At 40.2% G+C, this 14,328-nt stretch overlaps 1 protein-coding gene across 1 annotated transcript in view; it reads left to right on the top strand.

The window, feature by feature from the left end:
* SPATA16 (spermatogenesis associated 16) overlaps nt 1-13,528 on the top strand; it is a 249,682-nt gene extending 236,154 nt beyond the window's left edge. Inside the window, exon 10 of the mRNA XM_058189000.1 lies at nt 13,272-13,528. Within this exon, the coding sequence (XP_058044983.1) occupies nt 13,272-13,394 (123 nt within the window). The 3' untranslated portion in view covers nt 13,395-13,528. The remainder of the gene's footprint in view (nt 1-13,271) is intronic.
* The last annotated feature ends 800 nt before the right edge of the window (nt 13,529-14,328 follow it).

Raw genomic sequence — 14,328 nt, 5'->3', positions numbered from 1 at the left:
AAAGGACAAGAAATATCTATACACCTTTGAAGCGGCTCAACTACTGGCTCCATCACCCACAGCTTCATATTTAACTGTTGAAAAGGATGGGAGTTGCAGTCTGGAGATTCAAATAGCGCAGCCATTGCGAATAGAATAGAATAGAATAGAATAGAATAGAATAGAATAGAATAGAATAGAATAGAATAGAATAGAATAGAATAGAATAGAATAATGGAAGGACAATAGGACAGAAGTATTGAGAAAATGGCACAGGAAGGAATGAAAATTACCAAACACTCCCCACTCCCATTTGTTTCTCAAAATAGACCCTTAAAATCATCCACCCACCCCAAAGTCATTCAATAGGACTTTGAATTTAACTTACTTTAGAATTCACACAGATAAATCCTGCATTCCAGTGTGGACTTGTAGACTTTCTTCTACAGATGGGTGCATTTGTTTCAGTCAGAAGTGTGCAGTTTAATTACGATACAACCAAAGTGCTGGATGGTTACAAAGACTGTTTTGCTCTAAAGAGGTGGCGCAAGTGGTCTCTTTCTGCAAACCTAGTCTAGTATCATCAGATACTAGTCCATCTGAATGGACGCATGAGTGAATTCCTTATGAATTCCTTATTCACATTATATCTCCCTTCCAGGATAACACAACATTATACCTAGTCCCACAAAGACGGACATTGTGGGTCCATGTGGGTCACGATCTGAGGCTTTCAGTGTGAATAATGCAGCAAGGGAAATGGAGAGGACAATCACTGCACCTCAGTTTCCATTCTAGTACCTCAATGGAAGTGGTGATTGCATCTATTGTGAGCCGCCCAAGTTCCTAAATGAGCTGTGAAGTCATACACATCGAATAAATCATCATAATGTTTTTACAGTCCTGGTGAGTCATTTTCTGATGACGAAAAGGAGGAAATGGATCCAGGAGCTTCTAATAATCCCTGAACGACTAGTTCCAGCAGTTTTGAAACCAGTAACTCAACTCTGCTTGAGGCAGATCCAGCAAGTCCCAGAAGTCCTTGCTTATACCCACTGCGCGCCTCTCAGACTGTGAGGTTCACCACCCCTGTCCCAAGCAGAGGCATGCTTTAAAAATACAGCTGCAGAAAATTGAGCTCTACAGGTCAGATAGATTGGCCAAGAAGAAGGCTGGCAGGAGAGCAGACTCTAGAATAGAATAGAATAGAATAGAATAGAATAGAATAGAATAGAATAGAATAGAATAGAATAGAATAGAATAGAATAGAATAGAATAGAATAATGGAAGGACAATAGGACAGAAGTATTGAGAAAATGGCACAGGAAGGAATGAAATTACCAAACACTCCCCACTCCCATTTGTTTCTCAAAATAGACCCTTAAAATCATCCACCCACCCCAAAGTCATTCAATAGGACTTTGAATTTAACTTACTTTAGAATTCACACAGATAAATCCTGCATTCCAGTGTGGACTTGTAGACTTTCTTCTACAGATGGGTGCATTTGTTTCAGTCAGAAGTGTGCAGTTTAATTACGATACAACCAAAGTGCTGGATGGTTACAAAGACTGTTTTGCTCTAAAGAGGTGGCGCAAGTGGTCTCTTTCTGCAAACCTAGTCTAGTATCATCAGATACTAGTCCATCTGAATGGACGCATGAGTGAATTCCTTATGAATTCCTTATTCACATTATATCTCCCTTCCAGGATAACACAACATTATACCTAGTCCCACAAAGACGGACATTGTGGGTCCATGTGGGTCACGATCTGAGGCTTTCAGTGTGAATAATGCAGCAAGGGAAATGGAGAGGACAATCACTGCACCTCAGTTTCCATTCTAGTACCTCAATGGAAGTGGTGATTGCATCTATTGTGAGCCGCCCAAGTTCCTAAATGAGCTGTGAAGTCATACACATCGAATAAATCATCATAATGTTTTTACAGTCCTGGTGAGTCATTTTCTGATGACGAAAAGGAGGAAATGGATCCAGGAGCTTCTAATAATCCCTGAACGACTAGTTCCAGCAGTTTTGAAACCAGTAACTCAACTCTGCTTGAGGCAGATCCAGCAAGTCCCAGAAGTCCTTGCTTATACCCACTGCGCGCCTCTCAGACTGTGAGGTTCACCACCCCTGTCCCAAGCAGAGGCATGCTTTAAAAATACAGCTGCAGAAAATTGAGCTCTACAGGTCAGATAGATTGGCCAAGAAGAAGGCTGGCAGGAGAGCAGACTCTAGAATAGAATAGAATAGAATAGAATAGAATAGAATAGAATAGAATAGAATAGAATAGAATAGAATAGAATAGAATAGAATAGAATAGAATTTTTATTGGCCAAGTGTGATTGGACACACAAGGAATTTGTCTTGGTGCATATGCTCTCAGTGTACATAAAAGAAAAGATACGTTCATCAAGGTACAACATTTACAACACAATTGATGGTCAATATATCAATATAAATCATAAGGATTGCCAGCAACAAGTTATAGTCATACAGTCATAAATGGAGATTGGTGATGGGAACTATGAGAAGATTAATAGTAGTGCAGATTCAGTAAATAGTTTGACAGTGTTGATGGAATTATTTGTTTAGCAGAGTGATGGCCTTCGGGAAAAAACTGTTCTTGTGTCTAGTTGTTCTGGTGTGCAGTGCTCTATAGGGTAGGAGGGTAGGAGTTGAAACAGTTTATGTCCAGGATGCGAAGGGTCTGTAAATATTTTCACGGCCCTCTTCTTGATTCGTGCAGTATACAGTCCTCAAAGGAAGGCAGGTTGGTAGCAATTATTTTTTCTGCAGTTCTAATGAGTAGTGTACCTCTGCTGTGCATCTGGTGGCTCAGTGTGACTTATTTATTGGCCTCACTCACAACAACTTTTCAAGCCTCAGCTGTGCCATGTTTATCTTGTTGGACCATGACTCCATCTCCCTGTGTCTCTTGGATTTGTCATTTGTTTATCGGGTTCCTGGTCTCAACCCATGACAAGCCTTGATTAGTTTACAGCTGTAGGACTCTTTGCTTCTGAACATCCTATCTAAGTTTGCATGTCTCTGATTGTGGCAGGTATCCAGCTTCCTATCTTGTGGCTGGCAGCCAGCAGTGCAAGCACAGAAAAAGATGTAGCCACTGGGAAGGACTACAGGTTCAAGGGGCTACTTGAAAACCTGTAGAATAGACATACGGTTTTGAAAGAAATAAAGCAACTTTTGGCAGGAGCAGCTGGGCAGCCCAAGTTCATTTTTCTTCGATGCTAAAGACATTATACTCAATCATTTTATCAAAACAGTGGGATTGAAAAAAATCCTTACCTTTATGTATACCTACAAACACAGTGTGAGATAGCTGCATTTCACCTGGGTAAATTCACATCATGAATTTGTGTGATGTTCTGGATGAAGAGACAATGCCATTCAGCTTTCTGAAATGTTTTACGTGTTTCTCTTACGGCCTTGACCAAGGGGCTGTGATGGCTCAGCAGTTAGAGATGCTGAGCTCGTCTGCTGGAAAGTTGACAGCCCGGGTTCAAGACCCAAGTTCCATGCGATGGAGTGAGCTCCCGTTAGCTACCACAGCTCCTGTCAACCTAGCAGTTTGAAAGCATGCAAATGTCAGTAGATAAATAGGTACCACTTTGGTAGGAAGGTAACAGCATTCCATGCACCTTGGCATATAATCATGCTGGTCACACGACCCAGAAATGTCTTTGGACACCACTGGCTCCCTCAACTAAGAAGTAGAGATGAGCACTGCCCCTGCAGTCAGACACAACTGGATAGGGGAAACCTTTATCTTTACCTAAGGCCTTGACCACTGATTCCTCTAGCCAAAAGAAATTTCGGTGCATATCTTACTCTTCTAGGACTTCCTGTAGTTGCCTGGAAAAGTCTGAAGAATTTTCCCAAACTATAGGATGAAGTCCTTCAGTGGATAAGCTCTAGTTCATTTTTAGAAATCGGCATATGTGTTACATTAGAAAGCAGCTTCAAATGGATGGGTGCTTTTCACAAATTTTCATGAAAGCATCTCCTTGAAGTTGTCTACAATGTGAGGGTTAGTGTGTGCGTAACACACATAGTTGGCAGCAAACAACTCATCTTAGCACATCAAAGGCTAATACAAATTAAAAAAAAGTTTTAATTTGCACTAAGCAAGTAACAAATTAATGTTTTGGGCAGTTTAAAAGAAATTCTACCTTATCTCTTATAAGGAAGGAGGGATATCAGGAACAGAACCTGATGGAAATTTTAAGCAAATAGGTGGTTTTACATGGGGGAAACTGGCTCTTAATACCAAATACATATTAAAACCCATGGAACAGACAGTGCTACTTTGACAGAAGAAACATTTCATAGTATTCTGAGATACAACATTGTTGGAAATATTTTTGCAAACCCTATTTTTTCCCCCCTATAATTTCAACGGTAAACAAACTTTAAACTGATTCACACATTCTGTGAGTCTGTGGTGTCACAGACAGGCAGGTTCATTCACAAAATACTGCTCTACCGGCTTAATTGCAGACTTATGGATTAATTGAATTTCATGTATTTGCTTTGAAGAAAGGAACTTAGTGTTTACAGTCCAGTAGGAAAAAGAAGTAATGTTTCTGCATCAAAGTGCTGATGTCTGGTACATAATTAATTGCAAATTCTCAGCTACCTTGAGCTTACTTTAGTGGCCATTTGCATTTGTGAGAATGGTGATGCTATTCATGAATAAACATGGATGATAAGTATATAGATATATATAAATACATGTGTTATTTATGAAGAACACCTGGATGCAACTTTCTGTCTCAAAGCTATTCATGACATAGGTGGAGGAAAGAAAAGATAGGCATTTCAATATGCCCCTTATTAAAATAATCATTGACCTGTTCATGGGCAAGATGGATGACATTTGCAAGAATCCTTGTTTTGCGTCTTCTACTCTTATTCTATTCAACCCTTTGGTGAACAATGTTTCTCAGGAAAATGTATTTATTTAGAGCTTCATCCTGATTTAATAGAAACAATGGTTCTTGCCGTGGCAGGAAGGAACACACATTTTTCTTCCCAAACTGACTTTGAGACTACAACTACAGCATTTTCTTCTTATCAAGAAAACTTGCTGAAGATTAATTTTCTCAGCATGCCTTCCTTTTAAAGTGGCTGTTTTTCAATGCCATATAAAGATATCATTCTGATCAATTCTCTATGGTCATGTGCACCAGCCGAAGGAAGGCGTCCAGATCAGTCTGTCCCACATCAGGAAAACAACAGATGTTGCCAAAAAGAGGGAGCAAAAAGAGTCATTATCTAACAAATGCAAACATCTGCATACCAACGTGTGCACACACAGACACTTGCATCCGTTAAGGTTTTGTCAAGAGCGGAACCACAGAACTTTTTGTAAGGTAGAGGCAGGGGTGAAATACTCCCGGTTTGGACCGGATTGCCTGATCCGGTAGTGATGGTGGCAGGTGGTTAGGAGAACTGGTAGCAAAAATCCCTGGGGGCCCCCATGCTCAGCTCAGCTGTGCGATCATCAGAGGTGGATTTTTTTTACTTTTAAAAGCATTTTTCTTCGGCCGAAAAAATGCTTTTAAAAGTTAAAAAAAAGCCTGATAATCGCACGGCTCAGCTGGGATCACCAGAGCCTTTTAAAAGCATTTTTTTCTACAGCCTCTTTGGCCGAAGAAGCTGTTAAAAAATGCTTTTAAAAGGCTCTGGCGATCCCAGCTGAGTTGCCTGATTGTCAGAGGCTTTTTTTTCTTTTAAAGGCAAAAAAAATGCTTTTAAAAGAAAACAAAAGCCTCTGAAAATCAGGCAACCCATCTGGGATCATCAGAGCCTTTTAAAAGCATTTTTTACAACCTCTTCGGCCAAAGAGGTTGTAGAAAAAATGCTTTTAAAAGTAAAAAAAAAAAGTTGGCCACGCCCACCCAGTCACATTACCGCACCACCAACCCATGTCCACAGATACGGTAGTAACAAATTTCACATTTCACCACTGGGTAGAGGAATATGTCAAACCTGCTCAGGGAAAGTTATGATTAAACCGCAGCCAGTTAAAGCAGCTAATTAATAAAGAAAAGCCTGCTGTCTATCTTGTAACATGTAGGATGGATTGATTGATCATATGCCATCGAGTCACTGTTGGCTCTTAGCAACCACAATAGATTTCCCCGCCCCCCATGGCTTTTAAAGTGAATGTACCTGTTGTCAATAGAGATTCTCAGTCATCCAGGTCATAGTTGTCTCAAAGGTATTTTTTAGAAAGGCAGCTGGACTATTTTTTCCATGAGGAGGAAGAAAAAGACATTTCACTTCTCATCCAAGAAGCTTTATCCGTTGTGACTGGATGGTGGAGAGATGGAAGGATAGGTTCTGATAAATGATATATTAATAATATATAATATATATTATTTTTAATATATATTAAAATAATATATATATTATTATATATATATAATTATAATAATATATATAAATCATACATAAATGATCTCTGCGACCTCATCTTAAGTTATTGTGTTCTCTTTGCTGACGATGTCAAACTATTTCATACCACTAATAATACTTCTACCCTTCAAGAAGACCTCGACTTAATTTCCGATTGGTCTAAAACTTGGCAACTCCAAATCTCAACCAGCAAATGCTCAGTATTACATATTGGAAAAAAGAACCCTAATGTCAAGTACAAACTTGATGGACATTACCTAACTGATGACCCCCACCCTGTCAAAGATCTTGGAGTTCTCATATCAAATGACCTTAATGCCAAAGCCCATTGCAACTACATAGCGAAAAAAGCGCTAAGAGTTGTAAACCTAATTTTACGCAGCTTCTTTTCTAAAAACTCTACACTACTAACTAGAGCATACAAAACATTTGCCAGACCTATTCTTGAATACAGCTCATCCATCTGGAACCCATACCACATCTCTGACATAAATACAATAGAAAGAGTCCAGAAATATTTTACTAGAAGAGTTCTTCACTCCTCCGAAAACAACAAAATACCTTATACCAACAGACTTGAAATCCTGGGATTAGAAAACTTACAACTCCGTCGACTTTGACATGACCTGTGTTTAACACACAAAATCATCTATTGCAATATCCTTCCTATAAAAGACTACTTCAGCTTCAATCACAATATTACAAGAGCAAAAAATAGATTCAAGCTAAATGTCAACCACTTCAAACTTGATTGCAGAAAATATGACTTCTGTAACAGAGTTGTTAATGCTTGGAACTCATTACCTGACTCCATAGTCTCTACTCAAAATCCCAAAATCTTCAACCAAAAACTGTCTACTATTGACCTCACCCCATTCCTAAGAGGGCTATAACAGGCGTGCATAAAAGCACAAAAGTGCCTACCGTTCCGGTCCTATTGTTCCCTTCATCATATCAAATTGATATAGTTGATGCATATTTTTTTACATATATGTATATATTTTCTTCAAAATATGTTGTTTTATCTATGACAATTGTTTGTGTATACTTTTGTGACAAAAAGATAGATATATATATCTCAGAAAACCTCAGAAAACAAATATATATATATATATATATATATATATATATATATATATATATATATTTGTTTTCTGAGGTTTTCACGGTGTTTGTATATAGGTCTTTGGTTGTTGGGTTTTCTCCGTGTAAAATTGGAAGTGTCTTGGCGGCGTTTAAGTCTCATTCGTCATCTTCAGGCTTCAACCGTGCTTCTGGGAGCAATGTGTGATCGCAGCTATTTCTTCCTTTAACTGCTAGTGGGGTTTGAACTGATTGGGTGGGAGCTTGGCTGTGCTCTGATTGGCTGGGGTTTTCTGTGCTCTGATTGGCTGGGGGTGTGTCCTGTGTTGGTGGGGGCTTGGTTGTGCTCAGTCTAATCTGTGCTGCAGGGGGATTTGAGCTGGTGAGCTGACGAACAACTGACGAAATGCTTAGCTGACGAACAACACCTAAAAACCGAACTACACACTCTCACAAACGTACTAACATCCAATGGATTCCAGAGAAATAAAATTACCAAACTAATCCAAAAAGAACCCCCCACTAAAACCCAAGACAGAGAGCAAGAAAATGGCACAGCCCTCCTCCCATATATAAAAGGCACCACAGACAGAATCAGCAAGATCCTCCACAAACATAACATCAAGACAGCATTCTGCACAAACCAAAAAATATCCACCATCCTAAGAAACCCCAAAGACAAAATTGAGTTAGAAAATCAAGGAGTATATGAAATCCCATGCACCGCCTGCCCCACCACATACATTGGACAAACCAACAGAAGAATAAGTGCACGCATTGAAGAACACAAGAACTCATTCAAAAAGAGGAACCAACTTCTTCCCTGGTCCAACACTTTAAAGTCACAGGACACGATATTGACTTTAAAAGACCAGAACTATCGCCAAAACTGAACACTTTAACAACAGAATAATCAGAGAAGCCATCGAGATAGAAAACGCCCACACAGCATGAACAAACGAGATGATACCTCCGCCTACCAGCCATTTGAAACCTGCCCTTATTGACAAACGTGTCCCTAACACGAGGAATGACACCAGACCCACACTCACGAGGTCCACACAGGATGTCACCACCACACATCCACCCAGAAGCACACCCAAACCCACACTGATCAGGAAGCACGACCAAGGACCAGAAGCCAGACCGCAGCTGCAACATTAGCCACTTCAAACCCCTCCAATCCATACATGCAGCAGACTGACACCCACTACGAAGATGTAGCACCACGAACACGAAGCCAAACAGCAGCAGTGCAGCTCACCAGCTCAAAACCCCCCGCAGCACAGATTAGACTGAGCACAACCAAGCCCCCACCAACACAGGACACACCCCAGCCAATCAGAGCACAGAAAACCCCAGCCAATCAGAGCACAGCCAAGCTCCCACCCAATCAGTTCAAACCCCACTAGCAGTTAAAAGGAAGAAATAGCTGCGATCACACATTGCTCCCAGAAGCACGAAGCTGAAGCCTGAAGATGACGAATGAGACTTCGTCGAAACGTCGCCAAGACACTTCCAATTTTACACGGGAGAAAACCCGAACAACCAAAGACCTATATATATATATATATATATATATATATATATATATATATATTGGGGCTGGGCGGGGGGGGGCAGGAGAATGGATGGATTGTATTTCTTTGCAGTTATCTGAGAGCCATTTGGGGTTTATCTATGCCCTGTTATGCCTATTATATGTTATCTGTTATGTGTACCCTGTTATATCTATCTCCTGTTATAATGTACCTGTTATATCATAGAAGGCAGCATCTAGAAACTCATACATCAGTTTCAAGTATATTCAATGGTACAGGGCCTTCCTGTTTGGCGGTTTGAATCCCTAGGTCTCCTGCGTGAGCAAGGGGTTGGACTAGATGACCTCCAAGGTCCCTCCCAACTCTGTTACTGTTACCTGTTACAAGTGTTCCAACAAATGTTTCTAATCAAGAATAGCCAAGGGATAGGAAGAACGAGAAGGCCACCATAGCTGGCAGCTCCTGGAAGCAGGGAAACAGCATCAAGAGCTCAGACAATGGAATGGGATATGTATTAGACAACTAGTCCACAATTCCAAATCTGACAGTGTTAAATTCACTGGGCAGGCAATGTTAAAAATAATTATCCAAATGGCTATATAAGTAGCTTCTGCAGATAGAATTGCAGGGAAGAACATTTTGTCTCTCTCCGTTAAATAACAAAACATCTTGGGCCAAGCCGAAGTGGAATCTGTTATGGTGTCTTCATCTCAGCTGCAATCCCCCAAAACATCTGGAGAAAAATAAGATACCTTAATCACTTCACACCAGCAGATACCTTTAGGATAAATGTAGAGGTTGCCCATCAGTTCTTTAAACATGCCTCATTGGTTATTGAACCTTTTTTCTGGACTCATACAATAAATTGAGCCGAACTAATCAAACAGGTGTGGAGTCTTACATAATGTTAAACTACAAAAATAACCCAATTAAGGTTAACACTAATCAAATTTAGCATGTTACATGGCTGCATTTTCTAGGTCATTAACCAACCTAGTTAAGTGTGGCACTCTATAGCCCTTGAGAAACCACCTTCTCAAAGCAATATTATAATTCCTCTTATGGCTTAAACTCAGTTTGCATATCATTTATATTTTTAGATAAAGGAATATTAATTTGAATGTACGGTAAGGATATATTTGCATGGATGGAAGGATAGACAGAGAATGGTCTTATAAGTTATTCACTTCAGAGAACAAAATTAATTTGAGAGCTGAAGAAAATGCAACAGTGAAAAAAAATCTTGTCACTCAAGATAGTCTACCCAGTAGCTTCTTCCAAATCTTGAGGAGGGAGAGTGGGGGGGAGGAGGAGGAGGATGGTGATGAAGATGATTCCTCAAGATCAGATTTCTCTCAGCCAAGGGGCAGTACTTCATCCGGAGCCTCAGTGGCTCCACTTGACCTTTTGGCATTTGAGAGGATCCTCCTGATGAAGGATAACCTATCAGGTGAAGTAATTCAAACCATGCAAGCGTGTAGAAGAGCTTCTACTAACCGCATTTATAATGCTTCCTGGAGAGCCTTCTGTCTATGGTGCTCGAAGCATCACATTGACCCTACTTCAGCATTGATTTCTGATGTGTTAGGCTTCTTACAAGCTGGTCTCAACAGAGGGTTAGCCTCTTCCACACGTCGAAGTCAGGTTGCAGTTTTGTCTACCGTTCTTAACTGTGATGCTTACCCGACGCTCTTGCAACATTCAAGGGTGCGCTGTTTTCTTCAGGGTGCTACAAATCTTCGTCCTCCGGTGGTGCATCGCTATCCTACGTGGGATCTCCACTTGGTTCTTCAAGCACTGATATCTGCACCATTTGAACCACTGGGTTCAGCTTCCCTTTGATTATTGACCTTGAAAGTTACCTTTCTTCTGGCAATCACATCAGCTAGACCAGAGGTTCCCAATCTTTTTCGCCCGCGGCTCCCCCGGAAATCCGACCTGCAACTGCGCATGCGCACCAGACGCCCCAGAAATGGCGCATCAGCACCAGACCCAGCGGGCGCAGATATTCCGCGGCGCCCCCATGACGATAGCGCGGCTCCCTGGGGAGCCGCGGCTCACACTTTGGGAATCACTGAGCTAGACGGATTTTGGAGTTGGTGGCCTTATCTGTTCAGAAGGACCTTTGTGTTTTTCATTCCAACAGGGTTGTTCTGCGGTTGGACCCATCATTTATGCCAAAGGTGAACTCCTGGTTTCACCGAGCCCAGGAGTTGATTCTTCCAGATTTTTGTCCGGATCCTCGTCATCCTCTAGAAAAGAGTTGGCACACATTGGATGTGCGGAGGGCGTTACCCCGTTACATCAAACGTACAGCGTCATTTCCCCAAATCCCCAAAGCTTCAAACAAAAACTGTCTACTATTGACCTCACCCCATTCCTAAGAGGGCATGCATAAGAGCACAAGCGTGCCTACCGTTCCTGACCTATTGTTTCCTTTCATTATATCCAATTAATATAATTATTATATACTCATGCTTATATATATGCTTATGTATTGTTTAGTTATTTCATGCTTATGCTTATATATACTGTGTGACAAAATAAATAAATAAAAATAAATAAAATGATGATGATGATAGTGGTGATGTTGATATCCATTCAGACTTGTCTGACTCTTGGTGAGTCTATGGGCCAGGTCTCTCCATGTCTTTCAATCTTGCACTATTTCTTTGAGTTGTTCTATGCCAGGGGTCCTCAAACTTGGCAGCTTTAAGACTTGTGGACGTCAACTCCCAGAATTCTCCAGCCAGCATAGCTGGGAGTTGAAGTCCACAATCTTAAAGCTGCCAAGTTTGAACACCTCAGTTCTATGATCTGGCTGGCATCAACTCAAGATCACTGCAGATGGGGACTGCAGCCAAGAAATTAAAAGACGCTTGCTCCTGGGGAGGAAAGCTATGGCAAATCTAGGAAGCGTACTAAAAAGCAGAGACATCACCCTGCCAACAAAAGTGTGTATAGTCAAGGCTATGGTTTTCCCAGTTGCAATGTATGGCTGTGAAGGTTGGACTGTAAGAAAGGCTGAGCACCAAAGAATTGAGGCCTTTGAACTCTGGTGCTGGAGAAGACTCCCATGAGTCCCTTGGACTGCAAGGCGAACAAACAAGTCAGTCCTAGAGGAGATCAACCCTGACTGCTCTTTAGAAGGCCAGATCCTGAAGATGAAACTGAAGTACTTTGGCCACTTAATGAGAAGGAAGGAGATGGAGAAGAGTCTAATGCTGGGAAAGATTGTGGGCAAAAGAACAAGGGGACAACAGAGAATGAGGTGGCTGGATGGAGTCACTGAAGCAGTAGGCATGAGCTTAAATGGATTCCAGAGGATGGTAGAGGACAGGAAGGCCTGGAGGAATGTTGTCCATGGGGTCGCGATGGGTCGGACATGACTTCGCAACTAACAACAACAACCCACCGTGTTCTTTGGTGGCCTGGTTTCCTTTTGCTGCTAACACTTCCAAACAGAATTGCTTTCTCCAGTGAATTCTTTCTCATAAAATGCCCAAAATAAGTGAGACACAGTTTTGTGATTTCTTTATGAATATAATTTCTACCAAATGGAAATGGCATGATCGATGTGTTGTGTTTCATTGTGTTGCATGTTTATTGCTTTATTGCTTTGATTTATAGGAGATTATTTTATTGTTGATGATTGTATTGAATTCTTTTTAATCATAGGTTAATTCATATTGTCCTTCTTTGATTATCCCTTGGTGAACAATACAGTGATGGAAAGAATTGTCATCAAAAATGTGTTAAACACTTCAGGTTGAAGCTGAAATGGCAGACAGCTTCAATGAACATGATACCTTTTTAAAAACTTAAATTAAAGCAGCTGTTTAGCCAATTCTGAAAAGGTCGGGATGTCAATTTAATTTCCAGTGACAACTTCCAATGAAAAGAACCTGTTAAAAGAGATGCAGCATAAGACCACTTTGATATTTCTATCATTTGGGCTCAGTTTTCTTCTATAAATGAAATTAGGCATTACATCTTCAGACCTTGGTGCCATCTGGGAAATGGGTGGAAAGCTCCTGGAACACTATATGCCTCTGGGATAGAATTTTGCTACTCAGAAATGATATTCTCTCTCTCTTTTTTTTTAAGGCAATTGTTTCATTTTGAAGAGAAAGGAATGCTTTTAACACAAAAAAAACCCACCGCAAACAGGTGGCTGCCATATTTTTTGACATCCCTTCTCTTTTTATGTTTGTCTACAGGTTGGAATTATAGAAGACTTCCTATACCAATTAGAAGATAGTTTCTTAAAAACCAAGAAACTCAGAACAGCAAGACGGCAGAAAATGAAAATGAAGCGGCTTCAAAGTGAACAGCCATGCTAAGCCTACTAAGGGGAGGCTCATATCCTGTGCCAAAAATGGCAAGAGAGGACATTTTTACTATAGGAATTTGACAATGCAGGCTGGCCTTCAAATTAATGAGATGTCCCTTCCGTACAACTCATCTTAGCAACCGGCTCCTGCACTTCATTAGTCTCATCAGACAGGAATAAATATTCATGAGATGCTTGACAGGATATTGTGGTCTTGTTTATTCATACCCACTCAGGAATTTCAATCATTACTACTGCATACCTTGTTTTGGGCACAACACATTCAGTGCACTTTGGGCTGATCTTTTCCCTTTCATAATGCTAAATCTTTTTTTATTATTATTTAATTTTGTCATAACAGTATACATAAACATTGTCATAAGTAAAAAACATATCATGAAATATATATATATATATATATATATATATATATATATATATATATATATATATATATATATATATATATATATGTAAAGAATATGCATTAGCTATATTAATTAGATATAATAAAGGGAACAATAGGACAGGAACGGTAGGCACTTTTGTGCTCTTATGCACACCCCTTATAGTCCTCTTAGGAATGGGGTGAGGTCAATAGTAGACAGTTTTTGGTTGAAGATTTTGGGATTTTGAGTAGAGACTATGGAGTCAGGTAATGAGTTCCACGCATTAACAACTCTGTTGCAGAAGTCATATTTTCTGCAATCAAGTTTGAAGCGGTTGACATTAAGCTTGAATCTATTTTTTGCTCTTGTAATATTGCGATTGAAGCTGAAGTAGTCATTTACAGGAAGGATATTGCAATAGATGATTTTGTATGTTAAACACAGGTCATGTCGAAGTCAATGGAGTTGTAAGTTTTCTAATCCCAGGATATCAAGCCTGGTGGTATAAGGTATTTTGTTGTTTTTGGAGGAGTGAAGAACTCTTCTAGTAAAATA

This window comes from Ahaetulla prasina, chromosome 6 (assembly GCF_028640845.1).
Source record: "Ahaetulla prasina isolate Xishuangbanna chromosome 6, ASM2864084v1, whole genome shotgun sequence".
In the NCBI taxonomy this organism is placed as follows: domain Eukaryota; kingdom Metazoa; phylum Chordata; class Lepidosauria; order Squamata; family Colubridae; genus Ahaetulla; species Ahaetulla prasina.
This window is presented reverse-complemented; position numbering and strand designations above follow the sequence as displayed.